Here is a 25,181-nt window from a genome sequence, read left to right on the forward strand (position 1 = left end):
ACACATTCTAATAATCATTTTTCAAGATGGCGGAAAGGGTGGTGTTCGAAACCTTTGGCTTCTTGCATAACCTGTGTGCAGAATATTTTGCCTTGAAAAAGTAATGTACAACTTGATTCCAGCAGATTCGGCGCATTCAGCACTTTTTCGTCGACCAAATTGAAATCGTAAATGAAAGGAAGAGTGTCTGACCGAATTTTTCAGACTCCAAAACCTTCGATCACCGCTCCCATCCTCCATCTTGAATTAGTATATCAGTATTTGAATAATTACTACGAACAATGTACGCCTTCGTAAGACAACTGTCTCGAATAATTAATAACAAAAAATATCAACAATTTTACATAAAGTGACTTTCATTCCGATTCGGAAATTTCGGGATAATCTACGATGAAGTTGACTTGGCGATGGTGCACCTGGAATGAAAGAAATCGATACTGCACTCGGGCGTGTGCATCTCGCGCGGGCATTGTCCAACCAGGCAACAGGTTTCTGACATATTTCATAGTGCCCACCGTGCCTCGCGAGGAGAATAATCCTGGCTCGTGGTTTCAGTAGTTCAGTATGTTCCTGACAGCGGCGAAGCATCGCCACTTATCGGGCAGGTAGAACGGCTCGAAGACGTGAGGGAAGGGACTGTCCCATCCTGTCACCCTTTGCACAGGTGCTTCCAGATGCAAGAAACATTCCTCCTGCGTTTGCAAACGTTCGCGATTTAATGTTATTTTTTCCTCGTAAATTATGGCGGCCAATAACAGGCCCAGATTCGTGGTTTTGCAAGGCAGGCTAGGTTTGCACATCTGACCGAACCGAAGTGTATCGAACCGTCACGAAATGCTCGACAGTGACGTAACGGAAAACGCGGGTAATGATATCCTGCCACATTCCAACGATGCATTCGACATGCATCTAATGCATTTTGGGCAGCGAAAACTGGCGCGCGCGGTCTCGATACGTGTAAATAATTTCGTAACTGGAGGGATAGTTAAAATCTCGTTCGGCCGTTAGGCATACCAACACGTCGATAGCTGGACTGAATTATTCCGATGCATGCTTCAATTACGTTAAGTTATTCCGTCTAACACGACATAATTACCGCGGTATTTCGAACATTTTCGTTTTTTATACGGAAATAAGTTACACGTAGCGGTAAATAGTTTTGAGGGAAGTGAATTTATTCGAACGTTTTTTGAAGGACTTGGTCATCGATGCTTCGTTTGTTTGGTTTATGGCACTTCAGGCGGAGTGCAAGGATACTCGAATAAAATTATCATTTTCAAAGAGATGATATTTGAGAGGTGAATAACTTAAGAGAGAAATATAGTCATTCGAGAAGATAATTAATTCTTCTCGGTTGACACACCTAAATAATAATTCACTTGAAACAACGTAAAAACATGTCTGTTAGTAATTATTGGCAAAGGAAGCATAGGTGCACGCATGATCGTTGAAGATTCTCCCGATTGGAATGAATGAAATCGAAAATTTAAATATATAATTCAAGACCGAAGAAAGGAACACCTTCACATTTAAATGTAACGCTGACCTTTGTGTTTTAGATTCAAAATTCGCGATGTCTGCCATGAAAGCGACACTTACCTGAACGGTCGATGCTATTTCCGCTCCGAATCCGTTTGTTAGCGGTGCTTCGTGTGCGATCACAACTCGTCCAGTTTTCTTCGCTGACTGCAACATTATGCGTTACATTAAAGCGTTTGCATAATGGAGCTCTTACCGGGAGACTTCCAGTTCGTCTTATAAATTGCATCATAACAGAACGAGAAGTCGAGTAAATGTACCCTGAAAATATCAATCTCGAAGTGTCTGTAATCAGAATAACGATGATCCGGAGGACTGAAAGTAAAGAAACGTTTTATACTGGCTAATAAGAATAATACGATATCAGAACTAAGTGGATTTTGCAATTATTTCCTAAATGATTATTAAAAGTGAGACATATCATTATTTTTCGCACTATCACAAACGTTAAAAGAATATATATGTATATAAGGACGAGGTACTTGATGAAGAATAATTAATCCCTGCTATTTTTACATTTCTTCTGTTTTTTTAATGAAAGCTAATGTAAAATTTTGCATTCTCGTATGTAAATCTTTTATTTCTTATTCGTAGGGAAAATATTTCAACACGAACGTTATTTTTTTTTCATGGACTATCGAGAAATACGAGAATTACTGCTATATCCATTACAAAGATGCCTTGTTAAAAAATCGACAAATCCTATTTAGAAATAATTCTCCTTAACTCATTAAGGATCAAGCAGTGAAGTAATACGAATTTTACACATCACATTTTGTATACTTTACAAAATCACACACCTACGTGGACGAAGAAATACTGCCGAAATAATCATCATGCAAATTCCTGGTATTCCCTTTCACAATCAGAATATTAAAAAAAACCCACAGAATTCAATAATGTAAATTAATTGGAAAAAAAAAAAGAGTTGCAAATGAAATGTATTAACGCGACATTGGTCCTTAATGAATTAATTTAAATATGATTCGGTTTTACGTAACAAATAACATATTATTATTAGAGTCACGTGAACGAAAATACGGTCGTTTTGTTGTAGTTCGAGGTTCTTGGAATTTATAAATGCAACAAAAACCATTCGCTTAGCCGTCCACGTAGCCGCGTTTGATGTTCCCTAACACGTGTCACGGCACGGGGTAATTCGTTGAACGAACGTACCGGCGGGCACGGATCAATTCGTGAATGATTTATGCGCCGTCCCATACGAGCTGGCATAATAATAATTTACACGCAACACGACGCTAAGCCATGGATTAATATAACACAGCCGAACGAATCGTTTTGTTGGCGAGCGTCGATTCCACGGGCGACGATCGACGTTAGAAACGTGAGTAGGGGCGGGGGGAGGGGAGGACCGGTGCTCTGTAATTAAGACACGTAGGCGCACCTGCGTGTATGTCCCGTTGTAAATAATTAGGAACGGTAACTCGATAACACGCATGACTGTACGCAAGCCTGTACAGGTTTCCGTGACATTTCAGATTTCAAGCTGACCTTCCCCGCCACTTTCAGTAATCATCGCCGTGGTTCACCCCTCTTCTTCATCCCTTTCCGCGTGATGTCCCTCGCGTCATTTTTCAAACTTCGTTCTTTGTAAATATAATTCAGAATTTTCTTCTTTATCCAATGTGCCTAATACATTTCAAACCATCGACAGTGTATACTAACGTTAAAATGTTTATGATCGCTAGACCGCGGATTGTATGCATTTATAGTGTTTAAAATTCAGTATATTAAATGGTTGAATAAATTTTGAGTATGATTTTGCATTCCACGTGGAATCCAATACGACCTTTGATACAGTGAACAAATTTCTGTTTGTTTTTAGTTTCTGCCAATAAGGCGTTAAAGATTGATAATTGCATGAAAGACCCGCGGTCTTTTAATTACCCATACTCAATCCTGTCATAGAATATGGTGGATTTTTTTTCAGAACACTCACGAATATATTAGATCTTATTCTCCATTTAGGTTTTACACTGCAGCATTTTTGTATCAGTACTGAAACTGTTTGGAGGTTGTTTAGAATGAATGCAAACAGCCAGGGGGGTGAAATTATTTCCTGAAAATTAAAGATACTAGGAGACACTGAATAATCCGCTATTTTATATACAATGACGTAATATTATTCACGGAATAATGTAAGCAGATAGCGTACCAGACAACATATTTTAGTATTCGAGGTTTTTAATTCAAGATTATTTTCCAGGTGCGCACGAAGTGCCTTGAGTTAAGGAAATGTATTGCTTCATATCTATGTATTAACACGAATAAATTATTTCTATGTAGAATTTATCTTTAAATTTTTATAACAGAAGAAACTGCCAGAAACGAACTCGTTGACCTGAATAATGCCAAGGGATTAATGTATCTATGTTGACACTATGAATACAGAACATTCTCACTGAGATATACTTTCACTGAGCCACTTTACGCAAAAAAAATCTATTGAATCCATTACCATTCTTTCGAGTCCCATTCGTAGAACGCAAATAAAAGAACCCCTTTCAAAAAATCACAAAATGACCCAGAAAATTCTGAAAAACTCCCCATTTATTATCATTAATCTATCCCAATTGTTTTTCCGTATTCTGTTCCAACAAACATAACTACACAATCCGAACGAAGAAAAAAATTGTTTAAATTAAAATAAATATAAAAATCTCGTCTAAATAGATCGCTTTATATTTCATTTCAATGCTCGTGACCTCGAAATCCTAGCGATCCACGACTGATCGACCGTTTTTCCACGGCGATCGTTTTTCAAGATCAAGATTATTTCGTAATCGATCAGCTTTCAAGACAAACCCCAATGGAAAAAGTCATAGTCGGCCATTTTCCACTCGAGAAGGCGCAGATTTTGTCGCGTGAACGGCGACCACTCGACGGGCATACCATCATCGTCATCGTCATCATCATCACGGAGGATCCCCGTGAACGTATCGAAATTACGCGAAACGGGTTTGCAATTACGTTCCGCCGCCTCGCTCTTGCATTCACGGCTCGCCTGCGCGTACGCCACGGTATAATGTTACGGCTAGCAAGCCGCGAGAGCGCATACCGGGTACGATCGGCATATCATTAAGCGGCTAAAGATCGATTAGCATAAATCAGCGAGATATTAGTGTCCACGGGTATCGTAATTCGGACGAGTGAATGTCGGTTTCATTTGCTTTTTCCGTGTGTCGACTAAGAGGAGAAAAGGAGGGGAACGACACTGGTCAACCGGGCATTTAGATAGTTCAACGAGTGTAATGACGGGTGAAGAAAAAAAAGAATCGTTGAAAAAATACACAGCCCCTAAATTAAACGTTTCTCCGCGAGAAAGATAGATGCCTAACGATCGTTTAAGTCGACGACAGGGAAGTATAATGAAACGAGGATCGAAACGGATTATCCAAGCGATCCACAACCGATTTCGCTAATAAAAATACTCGCCCGGTTATCTCTCTACGTTTCATAATAATTATTTTGCAACCTCTCTCCCGGCCGTAGTAAATAAATTGTTTTCATTCCGACGAATTTCGAAAGTTTCCACGGAGTTTTGTGAATCGCCGCGCAAGAAGAAAATTGTGTGCACGATTAGATGTTCGTAGAAAAAAAAAAAAAATGGAGTTATATTAACGGACGGAGTTTTTGTATTTTTCCTGGCGATACGTAGGTATGTACTCCGCGCCTATTATTTCGTCACTGTGGTTTATGCACCGATATTATATTGTCCATCGTTCATGCGCGCCCGGTAATAAAAACACGCAATTCTATTATTCTTTTGTGCGGCACGGAACGGTATACCTTTGAGGAGGACGGAACAGAGTTGTTACACGGACATAAACATTTCTGCCATAATTGATACACTACGAGAGTTACTGACCTATAACGACTGATCGACCTCGGGGCTGAAAAGAAAAAAGAAACGTTACCTGGACGTTACGACACCGACAAATTGTTTTCATAAATATCTTTCTTGTGGTGCCTGACTTACCTATTGATGCTAATCAACGGAACATAATCATAACACGTTATGATCTATATCCGACAGAATTTTTCGTGTAGAGAATTCTTTTTTTTTGGAAACTCAACATGGTTGTACAGGGTGATTCTAATCTGCTGTCAGAAAAAAAAGTATATTCCTTATCTTAGAATTAGTAAATTGGAATAAATATCCATCATGAAATCATTTGTTTTTTAAATGTAGACAGTTTTAGCTGACAGCATTACGTCAGTGCAGACGTCAGTAATTGTCGACGCAACGATACATTTAACATGTTTAAATAATTATGATCGATTTCTGGTTCTATGGAAGGCGCATGTTTACGACTATCAATCTATTAAATTTTTCCAGGAAATATTCATATTTCAAATACCGTTAAGAATAAATGCATCAATAAGTGATCCACTATTGCTTCATGGAATTAGTACAAATCTTTATGGGACTCTATAGTGCTTCGCTTATATTCATAATGGTCTTTCAACAGTCTACACCATTTTCACTCGTGGTATGGTAAAGATATTTTTTTACGGTAAAAAACTATCACCTTGAAATTTAAACACATGATGGATTACTTATTGGTACACCAATAACATATTCAAAAGAGCTTTCGCCTGTTTCATACGTATCACCTTAAACCAAAATCTTCCAAATCTCTATTAAAAAAACAGAATATTATGTAGGCCTTATCACAGAATACATATTGCACCTCGCTATTTATTGAAATATTCACATATATACAGTATTCGTCCATGTATTGCAATATATGAATAATAATTTCATACGCATACGTTAACGTTGCGTAATAAGTCCGATATTAAATAACAGCACGAACACACGCAGCCTAAATACTCCAGGTCGGGACAACCCACAAAAAACGAAACAGAGAACAAGATTTCTCTCTTTCTCTCTCTCTCACCGAATTAATGCTCCAAGTGAAATGCAGCGAGTATACTCGCCGCTCTCCCTCTTCGTTCCGCGAAGGACACACACGACAGGGGCCCCCACGTAACACGCGTGGCGAGCGTAACACTCGCGCTATAAAATCGTAATCCATGCAAACGATCCGGTTGCATTAACGCATGAAAACGGAGCAAATTATTAATGACGAAATTACCTTGCAAACGAGTTCCGCGTCCCAAGGTAGGATAGAAACGAGGTCTATCACCTCGCAGGACACGCCGAGCTTCTCCTGGACGAGATCGGCCGCCTCCATCAGTACGTGCACCTGAGTGCCCCAGCCCACAAGTGTCACCGCATCACCTACGTGAAATTGCATACACGTGTATATTATACAAACGGCCACACTCGTTTCACTTTACAAAACGCACGACGGTATCGCGATCACGGCCGGGACTGAACCCCCACCCCCCCCCCTTGTCGCCCCGCCTTGGTTATCCTGTTTCAAAGAACCGGTCATCGCGTGCACAGCCTCAACCGATAGGATAATGAAGGGACGATTACAACCAATAAATATTATATTCTCGTATGACAGCTCGTTCTTCTGTTGGATAAGTACGTGCCACCATTATCGATCGCGAGGCGATCCGGACACGTTCGAATTATCGAGGGGACAACCTGCTAATTGAAGGGCTACCCTGCTGTAACAGCTTCATCGTCAACCGACAGTTGCAGTAAAAGGGGACCTGTTTGCGGAATTCTAGATGCTTGGCTTAACATAAAGAAATCGACCAAGGAAATTAATAATATGTGATAAGTTCGAAAGCTGAGCTATAGTAGTCCCCGCTTGATCAACGCAGGCTCAAATCCGAGTTGCGACAGTTATCGAGGGAGGTGAATGTTCCACAATAGCTTCGTGGTCAATCGAGAATTGTAATAAAAGGGGACCTGTTTGCGGAATTCTATATGCTTGGCTTAACATAGGGAACCCCACCAAGGAAATTAATAATATGTGATAAGTTCGAAAGCTAAACTATAGTAGTCCCCGCTTGATCAACGCAGGCTCAAATCCGAGTTGCGACAGTTATCGAGGGAGGTGAATGTTCCACAATAGCTTCGTGGTCAATCGAGAATTGTAATAAAAGGGGACCTGTTTGCGGAATTCTATATGCTTGGCTTAACATAGGGAACCCCACCAAGGAAATTAATAATATGTTATAACTTCGTAAGCTGAACTACTGTATTCCCCGCTTAGTGGAGTGTAAGAAATATTAGGGTGTCAGTGAAACAGAGGGAAAGGTTTGAACAGCTGTTTTACGATGCGTAACACAGAGAATCTGGACTCTAGTATTGTGGAAGCTGTTTCAGGAATTGTTCATGGATAACTCCGTCAATTAAGCGGGGAAAGGAGTGCGTCGACTAAGCGGGGACTACTGCACTTGATTTAACATGGGACAGTAAGCAAGGTAATATAACGTATATCTTCTTACAATTAGACTAAACTGTTTTGTATTCCCTTTTTAAGTTTGAAGGCTCAAAGTGTCGAAATCAGGGACTTAACTCTTTGAGGCACACGATTTTAAAGAAAATAAAAACCCTAGTTGCACAGAATTTTTTTTAATATGAAAAAATGGACTTTAAATAAAGTATTAAACTGTATGACTATAAGTAACTTCAACTTTTCGAGGTGGGGTAAAATATATCCCACCATGCATAAAAAGCTAAGCAAAAGCTGGGACAGTTTTTAACCCACCTAACCCTAAAGAGATAAACCGGTATGATTTTGATACCGATGCTATGCCATCAAAGCTATACCGAAACCGATATATCACCGAAAACCGAAATAAATACCGATATTTTTTCGGTTCCTATAAGGGTAGGGCTTATATAGGGTTACATAGGGTGAAGTTACAACCAAAAATACCGGTATAATACCAGTATTTTACGTTTCGATAGAAGTCCCTAGTCAAAATTCTAACTCGTCAAGACAGTCCTCAATTGTAGTCTTTCAATCTTAAACCGTTTACGACCCGAAATTGTTCACACATCGTTCGCGAGGATTCGTGAAAAATTATCGGGTAGAAATTTATATAATACAGCCGATCTATTCGTAACCGTTGGTGGTGTACTTTACGCGTTCACGAGGTGAAAACTTGTCCCAGGTTCCTTATCTTCCGCGAGCCTGCCCACCTTCTCTCACAACCTCAGCCTTGCCGATCTCTATCGTGTAATGGGCTGTCGGCACCTCGTCGATCGCGGTGCGGTACAATATTTTCGGCTCGAACATGATGCAGGGATCCGGCTCCTCTATGCAGCCCAACAAAAGACCTTTCGCCTGTTTCGCTCCGCGGGGCATAACGATCTGGAAAAAAAAAAGTAAAAGAAACAAAAAAAAAAAAGGTCGCCTCGGTTACATTTCATTACGCTTGTTATCTGCGCCGCTGCGCCCGTGGATCCGGCGACCTTTCGCGGTTTTCGAAAGTGTTCCGTGTCATAAGAGCGATCGGAGTTACGGTTAATGCGTAAGGGAAATGGCATCTTCGCGGGTGACGCAATCGGCTGCGGTCGCCGTTGGGCCTTTCGCGTTCGAGTTACGATCGCTCGGGAAGAAAGTAAGTATGTGCCTTCGATGCTGAATGATTCGATTCGAAGAGGGTCGAACTTGGGAGGGAGAATGAAAATTCAAACACAGATATTGTTTTAAGAAGAAGCTACTGGTTTCCAAGAAATACGGTATTACTTTATGTTCCAGCAGTCAAACGGCACACGGGCCATATTTGGGCAGGACAGAAATTATTTTTAACGTTGTTTGTTTCTTAATAATTATTTATTATCCTCGTGTCGGGTAAGTTAACAGTAATTATCCGGTGGGTTACGGATTTATGTAGGGACGTTTATTTGATGCAAGGGGTTTTAATTAATTTTGACATCACACGTCATGCTGGGGTAACCGTTAATGAACCCGACGCCATTTATTCGTGACCTCCGGGTTATTCAATATATCATTTTAAGTCGTTTTATCACGTTTAATGTCCTATATATCATTTGAAAGGGCATTTAATCGCGCTGTGTAATAAAAAGGATTTGTATTATTTAAGGTTTCTCTGTTTAGCGAATGTATTAAAGTTAGTGTCGGAAATTTTAGGGGCACCCTATGTATAAGATGTTTAATAGTCACCGAATGAAATATAGACGTGTTACAATGGAACGCTTTTAAGCTGGTTGTTTCTTAATGACGGGATAGTGGAAAATCATTTTTCAGGCCTCCAACATCCGGTTTAAGCTGACACAGGTCACCCTGCAGGCAACCACGTACAAAAATTCGAAGGTTCCGAGTCGAGGAGACGATGTGACCATCGGGAACACTGCTTGCCTTGGAAACATTCATCAAAATATCCCTACCGTTACTGTGAAACGGGCCTTCATTTTAGTCATTTAGTGGACAAACGAATAAAATTCGCCCCTCGAATTCTGTGAAAATTGAATTATAATGCAAGTATTTTTATATTTACTATATTGAAGATGAACACGTTCGTACTACATTTTCCATTCGGGAAAGTACATCAGAAGATAGCAGAATATTCTTAATATTGACTTTTGTAAAAAAAAAAAAATGTACCATTGTTACAGTGTTCTTTTCTTAATACTGTGAAACTTTCCCAAACCATGTTTAATACCTACGGCCTACAGGTGTCATCAGACCAATTTAAAATTAGTTATATTGGTTTAAATTGGTTCCTGTAATTGTCAGAATTATGAAGGTTCAATATCATCGACTATATATTAGCTGCAAACTTGACGAGACCGTAGCACTGCGTTATTGGTTGCAAAAATATTTGAATATCCCTTATCTTCGTATCATACTAAAGCCAATTGAAGATGTGTACGTAATGGATGATTAGAATGAGTACAGTAAGCAACGAAAGTTTTCGAACATCAGGTTCAAACGACAAATATACGGGAATCCGTAAAAAATGACTATGTAAAATTTTATTCTTTCCTTATCATCTCTCTTGGATCCAGAAATATGGCGAGAATGAGGAAAGACAAATGGGGTGGCTGAGAAATATGAGGGAGTGTTCACTTTAACGAATGAAACTCTAAGTTTCGTGAAAATGGTCGGGAGCGTTCGTTGTTCTTGGCATGGTTGATGAATAAACGTGTAGCTACGTTTTGTTAGGTTCTATCTTTGTTTTCGTGCCAGGTGGGATTCTATTGACGGGGACCGGGCACGATCTTCCAGCTTCCGGAAACGTCGACGCGATGTTGCGCGTCGGTGTTCCTGTAATCGGGATGTATGCTGCCCGGCGAAACGGCGCCTTCTCTCTGTGTTCGGGGGAAAACTTTCCTCATACATATAGAGAGTGCATGTGTCGTACAATATTCATGAAATCTCTTCCAGAAAGTTGAGAGCGAACGTCTATAACGAACACGTTATGTCGCGTTGCGGGATTGTATCCTTGGGCATTGAAATTCGCTCACTATTGCTCACGAAGTTTTTTTTTTTTTGCACCTTTCCTGTTCAATGAACACATCAAGTAATCTTATTTAGAAGTGGACAGGTAAGTAGTATGCAATTATGCAAATTTATGAGACACGTACGTGAACGGTGGAGAGGGAATATAAATTTGAAAACGAATAGAAATTGCAGAATCGAAAATGAATGGATTGGCTGAAATGTCTAACCATAGGACCAATTCGACTTCAAAGACGTCTCTGCAGATAGCATTATCTTCGAAACGTGATAGTATGCACATCTGTCGCAGAATGTAAGAAGTGTACTACGAATATCGTAGGATAAAGGGTCATCGTTTTGGGTGATGTGTTACCGGAAACAGTTGGCGCCGAATGTTGACGTATCTTAACGATTTATATCTCAAATAATTCCTCCCAATTTGCTCCTTCCGAATCTAAAATTGCTCCCCCAGCACCGTTAATAGTTAATGAGATATTCGCAAAAGAAAAAGTAACAATTTGTTGTTAACAAAATAGGTAGTAAATGACCTTTTTACACAAATATTATGGTACCAAAAAATTGTTCCTGATCTGTTTTATAATAATCAATAGTCAGATATCTCAATAACTTTGCTCGTGAAGGTACATCTCACAGACACGGGATCTTTGGCGCCTCCTCCGGGGGTTATATGACCCCAAGCTCTCACCACACGGGGTATTTGGCGCCTCCACCGGGGGTTCTATGACCCCACGACCTCACCACACGGGGTCTATGGCGCCATCTATGGGGGGTTCTGTGACCCCACGACCTCACCACACGGGTCTCAGGCGCCTCCACCGGGGGCTCTATGACCCACGCCCTCACCACATGGGTCTCTGGCGACACCTGTGGGGGTTCTGTGACCCCACGCTCTCACCACACGTGGTCTCTGGCGCCACTGGAAAATAGTTGGCGCCGAATGTTAACGTATCTTAACGATTTATATCTCAAAAAATTGCTTCCGATTTGCTCTTTCTGAATCTGAAATTGCTCCCATCGCACCGTTTAAATTTAATAAGATATTTGCAAATAAAGCAAAAATTTGTTTCATTGTTATTAAGACAAGACATCTGACCATTGAATATTATAAAACAGATCAGGAGCAATTTTTTGGTACCATGATCTGTTTGTAAAACGACCATTTCCTATCTATTTTGCAGATAACAAATTTTTGCGTTATTTGCGAATATCTCATTAAATATAAACGGTGCGATGGGAGCAATTTCAGATTCGGAAGGAGCAAATTGGGAGCAATTTTTTAAGATATAAGTCGTTAAAATACGTTAACATTCGGCGCCAACTATTTTCCGGTTGATATGTTACATGTATGTACACATAAGGAAAACTGTTTCTTCTGAATTGATAATATGCATTAACAATTGATGGCTATGGCATTTTTAATTGCTATTTATGTTTTTTGTATATGTGAAAAGTAATTAAAAGGGTCTGTGGCGCCATCTGCGGTGAAACACCCAAGTTAGTTGCCGTTTAAATTTCATAATGCCAGATGGCGGTACCATGTCATTAGGAGTTCTTTCATTAAAAAATTGAATAAGGTACTTTGTAAGTAAGAATCGTAAGAAGTAACAACTGTTATTAAATGATACGTTAGTAGTGCATAATATACAGGATTTTTTTATATATTAAAGTAATATTATTGGAAAAAATATTTAATGGCAATTGGAGTAGTCTGTCCGTCGTTTTTGCTTCATGTAAACACACTTTAATAAACTATATCAGGTTATTAGTGTGGTAATGAATATTATTATCATCTGACATTTACGACATGAAACTTTATTTAAAGTTATTTATGTTCTTTATACGTTTGTTTGTTTTTAATCCATTTCTCTATAGTCTTTAGTTATCTTAATTACCAATTCAAATATTGAGACAAATCCAACTTCCGGTAGTACACTCTATTCACAAGAAGAATTTTCATTGATATTCCTTAAACACTCGATACGGTGACTTAAAAAATTATATTAAATAAAACAAGAAATTTTGGTTGTCATTTTATAAAAACTTTAAACGGAAAATTAAAATGTTTCGTGAAAATTTCAGATCTTTCGTTTCTCATTTGACTTGGAAATTCAACTGATCAGCGTCTTCCGGAAAGATACTTCTCAGTGGAGCGCGCGGTTTTCTTTGCAAGCAACGGTTGTTCGATAGAGATCCGCGGTTTTCGTGATTTGAATGTGATTTTTATTAGAGTCAGTGTATTTGTGTGTCACAACGAATGTCTTCTTTTGCCAGAAGCAGCCAGTACCATAAATCATCAAAAGGTAAGAACTTAATTTGCAATTTTCATATCCGACTTCATGCTAACGGTCGCATGCCATTAGAATGTATACTGTATAACCTAATAATAAAAAGTTCGTTCGAAGTTCCAAAGCTTCTTATAACTAAATACCCAATGTAACAGTCAAATTATAACTGTTATCTGATGTAAAAAGAGGTTATATCAGATCTCGAGTCCACATTTGCAATGTTACGACATTCTGTTGCCACTTTTGTGATTCATATATGACGAATAAACATATATGATCGTGAAGGCAGAATTTATGGTGTACAATCCACGTTGTCAGCTAGTTTAACGGTAACGACGTAAGCTCTACATTACATACAATGAGAATTGAAAAGTATGGAAGGTTTATTACTGATATCGTCATTACACACCTTCAAACCTGGCGTGTGTGCGAAATATGCTTCTGGACTTTGCGAATGGTAAAGCCCGCCATGACCAACAGCTCCACAAGGGGCACGAACGGTTAATTTACCACATTCGAATTCCCCGCCACTTCGATACCTCATCTTGGCGGCCTCGTTAACCAGCTGATGGCAAAACATCAGTAATTAGTATACGAAAATTCTTTCACAAATTTTTCTCTTATAGATATATGTAGCCACGATCAAATTATTTTGAACTACTGTGTGGTAATACTTTTTTTTACCACTATATTGCGATAAGTAAAGATTCGAACAGTACCTGATCAAATGCAGGGAATATATAATCAGCGAATTGAATTTCTGCAATCGCTGTTACGCCAGCAGTGGCTAAACCAATTCCAAAGCCAGCGATTCCTTGTTCGCAAAGAGGTGTATTGAACACACGATCCTTCCCAAACTTCTTTTGAAGGTCGACGGTACACCGAAAGACACCTCCAAATCCCACGTCTTCGCCAAATATCACTTGATCATGGATAAAAATTAGTCGAATACTATCTTATAATTTTGTGTCGTTCGTCTTACTCTCCTGTCTCTGTTTTTTAATTGCATTTCATAAATGTAGTAAAACGGTATTACTATTGTTTTTATTAGTTCATTGAGAGAATAATTTAAATTTCTGAAACAACATGAGGTATATTTGTTCTAAGAAGAAAAATAGATTTTGTTGCTTGTAAATTGCGTGAGTTATGACTTATTTATTGCAAATTATACTTTATGTAAGTGTAGTTGATGAATGTGTTTACTACACTAGCATTTTTCGAAGATAAGATAAAAATAAGTTTGACGTTGTCGTCGGAAGTTTTGCAAATTTTGCAATTCGCCGTAATATTTCTAGTCAGTAAATTTCGTCTCTTGTTTATTAAAGAAAAGTAATACTACCTGCATCGGGGTCTTTGTCTAACGTGATTCGAAGTCCATCATTTATAGCTTGATACATATTCATTTTTTTCGTTTCACCTAAAACAAAACGCGTTACAAATATCCAATTATCAATGTCTCACATTCGCGGCTTATTGGTGTCGCGTTTCATACAATTAATAGACTTACTCCCAACTTTTTTTTTTAATTTAACACATATAATTCCCTTCATTACTATGGCATAATTATACACTGATTCTTGTAAATGATGATAGAATTAGTTTTTACTCAATAAAAATTTCTTCCGATATAGTTTCATATAACCACGAGATATTGCAATTTAACAAATTTTATTTACCTGCAGTATTCGTGTTCTCGTCTGTATAATACGTGAAGTGTATGAACCGTGCATTTTTTCGTGACGCGTATCCGTTCACCGAATTCAAAACCGAAACCGCACGAGTGTTCGCTAACCGCGTGCACAATTTACTGAGTATCATCGTGGACAAGTGTCGCTCGCAAGACCGCGACGATAATGCCTGGCCTTATCTCTTGACTGTTATTTACATACAATGTGGTATTTTAGAACTCGCGAGCCCTCGTGCTCGACCCAGCTCCGAATTTCGTAAACAGCTCGCGATATGGCGATTCAGTGTACAATAAAGATTTGTATATCAGTTGCACAGACTGCGCCCATAATTCACACCGCTCACAGCTACGTAGCTTATGAGCCAAACAGCATGAATCATTCGCTGGTTATTTGCAAATTGAGTAATATCAATTTTATTTTCATTTTTCATCATACGCGTTCTCTTTGCTCTTTTTATAGTAGATAGTGTTTTTGAATATCTTTAACATTACGTAATTTTACTTCTTCTTTTCTGCAACTACAGTAACGATTTATCTGATAGAGGCACAGACGAGGTTTACAAGAATAGACATTTGTAATAATTATGGATGTTACGGGGAAATCAATATTATTGACATTATGGAACATATAACGAAATATCACTGTAGTGGCTCATTACGGTAAGGCATTCCCGCAAGGGAAATTGTGAGCCGCCGGCCAAAAGATAGATTTGATAAACTATTTATGAAACTACATCTATTCTGAATTTATCTGTTACAAATACACAAATTTAAGGCAAGATATAAAAACGAATAAAACAAGAATATGTAAAAAGTAACATTAATCAAATGTCATATGTAAAAAATAAATGTTGTATCATAAATAAATGTCATACACGCAATATGAATGGAATATATAACACTTCATTTGTGCTAATAATACTCAGAATTCATGCTTTATCGGTAACATCGGGTATTGACAATAAAATGGTAAGGGGGCTTCTGATGCCTTCGAAGGATGAGACAGAAAATTACATTGTATGTAGGTCTATTCTTATATCTCGTCTGTGTCTATATCTCGTCTGTGATATTGATTCTGAAAAAATTGCTTCGTGGAATTTGGCTTCTCAGAGTAGTCGTTAGATGACAGCGCATTGGCTCACAAACAAAGTTACCATGGCAACGAGGAGAAAGCGTCCTTTGTAAACGTCAAACAAGTCATTAGGTTAAAAGTAGTGGGTTTGTATTAGTGGCAATTGGTAGAATAAGGTAGAAAAATGGGTCGAACAAATTGGGAACGAATATTAGCTGCGGATCCATCGTCGTTAACCGATGATGACATGGAGGATCTTTATCCTGCTATGATCAGTTGCGACGTTGATGAGATCAGTGATATCCATAACCTACGAACTCTAATGAAACTCTCTCAAGAAATTCTGCAATACAAAGACAATCAAGTAAAAAGAAATATTCCATATTTTTGTTATGCACAGACTGTTTTGTTATTTTGTATAGTAGTTCTTTTATAAAAGGAACTATGAATTCTTCATGCTTTTTTCATAGAATATTTCCTTTTTCGTTGTAATGGTGTATTGTTTAAAATTCATCAGAGTATCCGTCGATGAAAGAATGTCTGACCTTTTAATATGCATTTTCTTGATAGGTAGAATCATTACTTTTAGAATGTGGTGAATTAAAAAAGTCTATTTCGTCTATGAAACCTGAACCGGCTAAGCGTAAAAAGAAAGGTAATTTCTGTAGTGTATTGAAATAGAAGCTAATGCTTAATTATATCTTTTTATTGAGCATTAAATTATTTTCTTAATTTAATTCATCAAAAACTCAATCATGTTTTTTCCTGTAGAATCGGATACATCTATTATAAAAGAAGAAAACAATGGTTTATCTGAAGTAAGATATCCTATTAATTATTTAATAAATATATTTTTTGTAATATTTTATATAAAAGTATTTATATAATCGTTTTAAGCATTTGGATGAATCTGAAGAGACTGCTTACAATGATGAATTACAAGGAAAAATTAAAAAAATAAAGATTTTAATGTCAGAATTAGAGGTAAGTTTAGGGAAGAAGGAAAACACCATTAAAACAATTTAATATACTTTGTGTGCATACTTCTTCAGAGCTTAGAAAAGGATAATGTAATCCTGAAAGAGCAATTGACAACACTAACACAAGAAATGGAAGATGCCACACAAAATATGAATGAGATGACAGAAGAACTAGCTTCTGCACAAGTTAAAATTGTAGAATATAAAGGTTGTTAAACATTGGTCTGTTTAAATGTAAGAGAAACATATTTTCAGTGAAAATGAAGCAATCTTTTCTTTTAGAAAAAATATCATACTTAGAACGTGAAAATAAAGCATTAGTTGCTCAAATTGAGGAAGTGACCACTCAGCAAATAGATAGGGATAAAGTGATAGATGAATTTGGTGCAGCAATTGATAGTAGAATTAATGAATGGAAGGTACAGAATGTAGTTTTTATCAATGAATATACAATGGAAGATTTGCAGTTCCTTATATTTTCATTAACAATTGATTAGGCTATATTGGATGAGAAAGATGCGGAAATCCAACGTTTACAAGAGAATTTATCACAGTCAGTTATACAGTCCGTGGTCTCTGTTCAGGAGCAAAATAAGTCTGAAATTGTTCACTTGAATGAGGAAATAGATTGTCGTGATAAAATTATAACTGAATTGAAAACAAAGCTTTCAGAGGCCGTGATTGAAATTAATGAAAGTGCCACATTGATAGAAAAATTAAAAACAGATGCACAAAAGTATGTACTTTACTATTCACGATAAAAATTTTAGTAGTTGGTTCGAGCGCAGGTATTTTATTAACATCTTATATAGGGTTGGTAAGAACGGAAAAAGGAAGGAGCACAAAGAGTTGTTAAAAAAGCTGCACAATGCAAATGAACAAATATCCACACTACAAATGAAATTGACAGAAGCAGAAGAAGATGCTAATTTGAGGAGTAGCAAAGTCAGTTTTTTATATATTTAGCACTTAATTATTATGACTGAGACACTTATTAACATTATTATTTAGTTATGCGAGGTATTAGGAACATTAAGAAAATATGAGGATGAAAACGAAGGGTTGACTGATGCTTTAAATGAAATAAAAGAATTAAAAAATGATCTGAAGGATAAGAACGAGCATATAAGGGATTTAATAAATGTGGTTAACAAATTAGAAATGTTGAATTCGTATCAAGAAATGGAGATTCTAACTCTTAGGTAATTATACACCGTTCATCTCTGTCTTTACAATTTATTTAAAGAAAAAGACATTAATGGTACAAACTTTAGAGAAAAGCTGGGGATTCCAGAGGACGAGTCAGTATCGATACAGAATATTTTACAAAAGCGAAAGCGGGAGGCTAAAAAACTGGAGGAACTTATGCAACAGAATAAAATGCTCGTCGATGAAAATTTAGAAATGAAATCCGACGTAAGGATAGGGCGTTAGTGATCAGTTTTCGTTATTCAACCAAAATACATATTTTTCATTCGAAACTTATATTTTCTAGTTGAGGGTGTTGAAATACAAATTAAGTAAATCTTCTAAAGATTTCGATATATCTGCCAGTACCGGAAACGGTAGCGTAGAATTTTTACATTCGACTAAACTGCCAGAATCCGATCAAAAATCACCGTATCATAAAACGAGCACTTCGTCGTTGCAACAGAATGTGCAATTGGTCATCGAAGAGAATGAAGCTTTGAGAACGGGCATGCACGAAATTTTGGACAGTATCCGTAACCAAGATGGTGAATTTTCGATAATTTTAATGGTACTTCAACGATGCACTCTTTTCTTCCGTCTGTTCACCAAAAAATCCAATTCTCTAGTTTCCAACTGTCTTTAACCCCACGCAATTACTGTAAAACACATGTATATTAACCGTCTTTTGAAAACTATTGTGTCTACTGGATAATTCTCTCCATTTTCTCTTTAGGCTCAATGTCATTATCCTAGTTGATATTAGACTGTCAACGTTTATACGGACTCACATTTTTATAGATCAATTCAGCACACACTATAACAACTTTTTTTTCTCGTCTTTCAAAGAAACTTCTATATCTTAATGAATATTAATATTCTGTAATATAAGTTATGGGCGACGAAGCCTATATCGTCTGTATTATAGTCTCTCCCGTTTATTAGAAGTAGTTGGAGACAGAATTTTCCCTCAGACCAACTGAATTAGATTAATTCTAAACGCCCTTAACAATGTCTGCATGCATAAAAACTTACGATACAGCATTAAATTATTTAACATCTCAGGTAAGAGCATAGTTGAAATACAGTCTAGTACGTTAGAAAGACTGCTGGAAGCATTAGACGTGAGGCATTTGGCTGGTTGGTACCATCCAGCGATGAGGTTGCAGGAACACCTGAACGTTGTACAGGGCACTAACGCCGAATTAAGAGGGCAAATCAAAACATTGAGGTACATTCGTGAAACATTATTAAATATTCCCAATTACTGTTCCCATTTCACCTATCATTTCACGAATAACTTTCAAACTTATGACTCACATGACCAAAAACAAAAATAACTCTGTCGATCCTCTAAATGGTGCGATACGCCTTTAATCGAAACCACCCGAAAGTATTCGAGTCAAGTGATTGAAATAATTACAGAAAAGAGTTACAAAGAAAGGATAATATACTCCAAACCCTGGCGTCGAATAAGGACACAAGCCTCGAGAGAATTTACGCGGAAGAGTCGGACAATGAGAAAATGGCGATGTATTTAACTGAGACAAAGAAGCTGCAAGAAGCTTACGAGAACGAGGCGGAGGAATGGTCCCGACAGAAGGACTCGTTGACGCAGCAGAAAGACGAATTGAAGAACGAGATCGCGAAGTTGAAATTGCAGCTGGAAGTTTACGAGCGCGCCGTGAAGATTTTGGAGGAGGGGGAGGACGAGGTTCGGAAAGCTTTCGCGATTAAAACCAAGGAGTACGTCGAGGCTGCTGGTGAGGTTCTTATCGCGAGCCGGAAGAACGACGCTCAGGAGCAAAAAGACGCCATAAAGAACGAGGCGAACTTAAGAAAATCGCTCACCGATGCGAACAAGCACGGCAAAACCCTGGAATGCGAGATTTCGATCCTGCAGAGTAACTTGTCGAACTCCGTCAGCAAAACGGCGTACAACGAGTTGAAGGAGAGGCACGAGGAACTGAGTATACGATTACGAAATTTATTAGAGAACAGTACAACAGAAAACGATACAGAGTTACGGTTGCTAAAGAAGGAATTGGAACTAACGAACCAAGAGAAGAATCAGCTTGTCGAGCTTCTGCGGAAAGAAGTCGCTTATGAGAACGATCAGGACTTAACGCTTCAGTTGAAGGAAGCCAGGGCGAACGAATTGTTACAGAAACAACGGGCTGATCATATGACCGGTTTATACGAAATTCTGCAAGTCCAGTTGGCGAAGTGTGAAGAGAATATGAAAGAAGTTGTCGCGGCGAAGTCCGAATTGCAGGAACAGTTGATTGTTCTTCAGAGGAGGCTGTCGAAGGAGGTGTTTTTCGAGAAGTCCGAATTATTAGATGATAATAGAGTACAGGAGCTGAAGGACAATAATGCAGAGTTGGGGATAGAGGTCGAGAACCTGAAGAAGTTGCTTCAGGTGTCTCAGGAAGAGGCTGAACGACAGTACTCCCTGAACACGTCGAAAACAATGGAACTGGACAGTCTGAGGCATCAGATTTTGGACCTGCAGGCGGTCAGCGAAGACAAAGCCACGATCTCGAGGCTGGACTTCGAACTGGCGAGTAAGAAACTGGCGGAGATCGAACTGAACGCGCAGAACGTACGACTCGAGAACGAGGTGTCGCGTTTGCAGGAGGAACTGGAAAAATTGAGGGCAACGTGCGAGGGGTTGCGTAATTACGTTCAAGATAGTCGAAAGCAATGCGAACATCGGTGCAGGTGATATTATTTTTTTAGGGTTGTGTAGGTCCTCCTAAGCAGTGATTGATTGTAGAAAATTTTGGTAATTTTTAATAAAACTGTAGTATTTAGAGTGTCTAGCAATTCGTGATACGGCTGAGAAAAAGAGGATTTAACGTGTAGGAACAAATTCAAAGTGTACGACATATTCCGTATGGAGCTTCGTTTGCGAGAAAATTCAATTTGAAAATTCATTGAGCACTAGTATGTCTGTCTAATACTCATTGCTTCTACTTGTACGAGTTTAATGACTTTTTATGATTCTTTTTTGTACTTCAGTTTTAATAACTGCTGCAATGTTTTTTAATTGCTTCGGAGGACTTAGAAGTGAAAACTCGAATTTTAATGACTAGGATCTACTTGCAGAACGTACGTAGGTGTCATAGGGTTTCTGCAGAATCAATATGCAGGTTGTGCTACGCTCAGTGCTCTAGACAGAATCGCATTGCTGTCTTCCAAATTGAAGGACGAGCGACAGAGTATTGATTCTGAATTAAAGTACGCGAAAGAGTGCCACGAGAACGCGAGACTGCAACAGGAAACGCTTACGAATCGCTTGCAGATCGTTGGAAGTCTGAAAGATATTTTGGAACAGCAAATCGGAAGTAACAGCGTTCAGGATATTATGCAACGTTTTTCAGAATATTCGCAGCACACTTTAAACGTACGTTTATTACAAAAATCTGAAATTAAGAATATTTTGCAATGGTCAACATTAATGGCATTAAAATATTACTCCTTTACAATACTTTAATACGAGTCTACAGTATTCCACATGATTTTCTAAAGATGTTCCTTAAATAAATTTTACTTTTATGGAGAACATCGTTCTGTAAAGGTTTTCGTTTTTTAAGAAAATAGGCATTGAAGATACACGTATGTTATATAAGTAGATTCAAACTCGATTATCTAAAAAAAAGTAAGTTTTACGATAATCAAGAAACGTCATTCTATCTGTCCGATTTATTTTTACATGTAGAATGAACTTGTATGCAATTGAAACCCGTTTCAGAACAAACTGACATAGCCGGACTAATAACAGTTATAGTTTATCTTGTCTTTCTTTCTATACGAATCATATTTTAGAATTCAAAATACTTAATTCAACTAATAATAATTACTCAGGATTTCAAGTACAAGCGAAAAATAACGCAATTCGAGTACGAACTACAAACCGCCAATAACAAATTCATGGAATACGAGTCGCTTATAACGAGCATGGAGCACGAGATGATGCAGATCCAGAAGGCTTGGAGCAAGAGTCAAGATCAGCAAATGAAAATTGCCACGTGCAATACAGGAACGAGTCCTGTACAATTCGAGAACAAGCACGAATCGGTACAAGCAACGACAGCGACTAAATCGGGGGAAATACAAACTGACCCGTACACTTGTTGCCTGGAGAAGAAGAATACAAGCGAAACGGAGGTGCAAACCACGTCTACGCTGAAAGACATCGAACCAGAAGAGGAATTACAGTCAAAGGAGAAGAAGATGGATCAGACAGAGAAAACGAAGTACGAAGATACAGAAACAGATCAGAGAGAAAAATTGGTGTACTCGAAAGTAGAGTCTAAAGAAACAGAAAAAACAGTAGTAGTACCGAGGGAAGAAATAAGGAACAACGATCAAGAAATCCACTTGCTCCACGATCAATTGAACCAGGCTTTAAAACTGGCCTCTGAACGATCCGCGACATTAGTCAAATACGAATTACAGATAACCGAGTACCAAGCAAAAGTGGAGGCATTGAACAGAACGATAGAAGACAAGGATTCGTTATTGATGCAGAAAGAGAAACTGTTGAAAGAGTACAAGTCGCCTTCTCAGTTGCAGCCGTCGAGTAGCGAAAGTAGCGACAAGCTAGCTTTGAAGTCGACGATAAATAGTTTACAGAAATTGATTGGCCAGAAGGAGGAGACGATAACCAGATACCAGAATCTCCTGAAAGAGGATAGGGACGAGCACAGCAAGGCTGCCGCGCGTTTGCAGGAGGAAATAAAAAATTTGCATGCTCGTATACAGTCGATGCAAGCGGAGATGCAGGGCGTTGCAACGAAAAGAGGCAACGCAACGATCGAGCCGGAGAAATTAACCGATAAAGTTGAGGAAATTGTGGCCAGAGTTGATGTTAAGAGTGTTGTGATGCAGACCGAGGAGATTGCGAGGTTGAACGAAAAAGTTTCGACACTCGAGGCGGATCTGAACATCACGAAGGAGTTGAGTGATCGATGGCATTTATTGGCGGAGGAGAGACTGAAGCACATGGATCGCATGAGGGACAGGTGAGGTGCTACTTTGTGGAAACGATGGAGTCTTATGGAACGTTTAGACTTGGGTCAAGCGTTGAGCTGCGTAAAGCTGTGTTTCCACCTGAAGCTGGCAATGTAAATAGGGTTCTTAATCGCTTTGCTGCTATAGGAATGTTGGAAATATGAATTTTGAGAATAGAAGTAGTAGAAATAATAGAAATAGAAATAATAGAAATAGAAATAATGGAAATAGAAATTAGTGAAATAGATATTATTGAAATAGAAATTATGGAAATGAAAATAATAGAAATAGAAGTAACAGAAGTAGAAATAATAGAATTAGAAGTAACAAATAGAAATAATATATAATAGAACTAAAAGTTCTCTCTACCCCAGATCTTATGTAATATGCCAGACATCTTTAAAAAGAGTAAACATGGAGACACGGCTCTAAGTATTTCCCTTCAAGGCTCAAGTGGAGACGTGATTTTACGCAACTCAGTTAAGCGCTCCGTTCAAGTCTGAATGCGCCTTCAAGAATCGTTCCTTCTTACCCAGACTCGAAGAGCAACATAAAAGTGAATTGGAGAGTTACCGTGGGGAACTGAAAAAGTGGCAGTCTGAGGCCGACATGCTGCGCAAACAGTTGTCCGAGAACCGTATGTTGCTGACGAAAGGAAACATTTCCCTGATGAAAGAGCTTCAGGAAAAGGAGGATAAGATTCACGAACTCGGTCTCGTTTGTCAACGGCTACAGGTACCGTAGACATCGTGATTGGTATGTTCGGTTGAACGTGATTTGTTGTGAAAGCTTGAACGTATCTTATTGTTTTTCATACGAAGAACGAGATCGAGTTAATGGAGTCGGCTGCTAAAACTCAGCGAACGATAACTCAAGCAGATTCGGAGTCGAAACTGCACGAAGTTACGCAAATTTCGCATCGGGATCATACTCAACATGTAGACGGTGTGCGCAAACAACTGCAGTCGTTGCTGGAAAAAGAGAAAACGTATAAGCAGGAAATCTCTGATTTGAAGCAGCAATTAAGTCGCAGGTACTTTTTTTTACGCGAAAAATATACTTTTCGCAGTTTGAAAAGCACATTTGAAGATGCTTGTTGCAATTAGTGCTTGGTAGATCACTGTGGGGAATACTACAAATGGTTTATATTTATACAGGGTGAGTCTCGTAATATGACGAGTTGAAATTAATTTCAAACCTTATTTGGTACAATACTTTTTTACGCAGAATTGGATGCTTTATTCAAATTGCAGAAGAAATATTAATATATCGATAAAAAAGCAAAATAACAACAAATCGATTACAGTACTGTATGCTCCCCTGGAAACGAAGCAACTTCTGTGTAAAATATTTTTTCGTACAGCAAATGCTTTAGGAGTTATTTGAAGTCGCCATGTTACGAGATTCACCCTGTATATTTTTCATTTCGTTTCGGGCGTAGGATTAATTAAATATGTATGATTTTGAGAAACGTTCGTGTGCAATTGTCTAGTTTTATGTGTATATTTAATTCAGCTTTGTCTCAGATACATGTCAGTTAAAGCTCAGGAAAAGAGAGCTTCGCAGCGCGAAGCTCAGCTCGAACGTAAAGCGAAGAGTTTAGAGGAGGAGTTGGAAAAGGTGCGAGCACAATTAGATCGCGAGTATTTGGCGCAAGAGGCGAAGAAGGCTAAGGTATATTTGATTGTAAATTCACAGGGGAAAATTGCTTTGCGATAAATAAATGTAAATAAGGGTACAATATTTCGTGTAGACCGCGGAGGAGCTTTCCCTCTGGGAAAAACAGAAAAAATGGCAACAGACTGCCGAGAGATTGAAAGAGAAGCTTAAAGAGAAAACGGAGGAATATATGAAATTGCTTTCGAATTATGATAAACTTCGTTCAGTGGTGACGTGTATGGAGAGAGAGAAATGGTACTTAAAAGGGAAACTGAGAATGGAAAACGGCACCGTAGCTGGTGGTTTGTCTGCCAGACCAATGACAACGGTACAGCAGAACGTTATGGAGGAGCTTCAGAAAGAGGGTCA

At 38.4% G+C, this 25,181-nt stretch overlaps 2 protein-coding genes across 2 annotated transcripts in view; one reads left to right on the forward strand and one right to left on the reverse strand.

Annotated features, from left to right (window-relative positions):
- Positions 1–450: 450 nt before the first annotated feature.
- On the reverse strand, positions 451–15,025 carry LOC107188014 (2-oxoisovalerate dehydrogenase subunit beta, mitochondrial). Its single transcript, XM_015576235.1, has 8 exons — positions 14,884–15,025; positions 14,547–14,624; positions 13,927–14,129; positions 13,617–13,772; positions 8,636–8,807; positions 6,663–6,808; positions 1,600–1,686; positions 451–692 (listed from the first exon to the last, which is right to left on the reverse strand). Exons 1-8 carry the CDS (start codon positions 15,023–15,025, stop codon positions 552–554), a joined length of 1,125 nt encoding a protein of 374 aa, XP_015431721.1. The 3' UTR covers positions 451–551.
- A 3,103-nt stretch (positions 15,026–18,128) lies between these two features.
- The window catches only part of LOC107187965 (centrosomal protein of 290 kDa), an 8,899-nt gene continuing 1,846 nt past the window's right edge, over positions 18,129–25,181 (forward strand). Inside the window, exons 1-11 of the mRNA XM_015576174.1 lie at positions 18,129–18,148; positions 18,221–18,362; positions 18,442–18,682; positions 19,200–19,365; positions 19,560–20,858; positions 21,246–21,543; positions 22,005–23,164; positions 23,690–23,888; positions 23,975–24,186; positions 24,680–24,827; positions 24,907–25,173. Coding sequence (XP_015431660.1) covers positions 18,129–18,148; positions 18,221–18,362; positions 18,442–18,682; positions 19,200–19,365; positions 19,560–20,858; positions 21,246–21,543; positions 22,005–23,164; positions 23,690–23,888; positions 23,975–24,186; positions 24,680–24,827; positions 24,907–25,173 — 4,152 coding nt within the window. The remainder of the gene's footprint in view (positions 18,149–18,220; positions 18,363–18,441; positions 18,683–19,199; positions 19,366–19,559; positions 20,859–21,245; positions 21,544–22,004; positions 23,165–23,689; positions 23,889–23,974; positions 24,187–24,679; positions 24,828–24,906; positions 25,174–25,181) is intronic.

The sequence above is a fragment of the Dufourea novaeangliae genome, unplaced genomic scaffold (genome assembly GCF_001272555.1).
Source record: "Dufourea novaeangliae isolate 0120121106 unplaced genomic scaffold, ASM127255v1 scaffold109, whole genome shotgun sequence".
Taxonomy (NCBI): Eukaryota; Metazoa; Arthropoda; class Insecta; order Hymenoptera; family Halictidae; genus Dufourea; species Dufourea novaeangliae.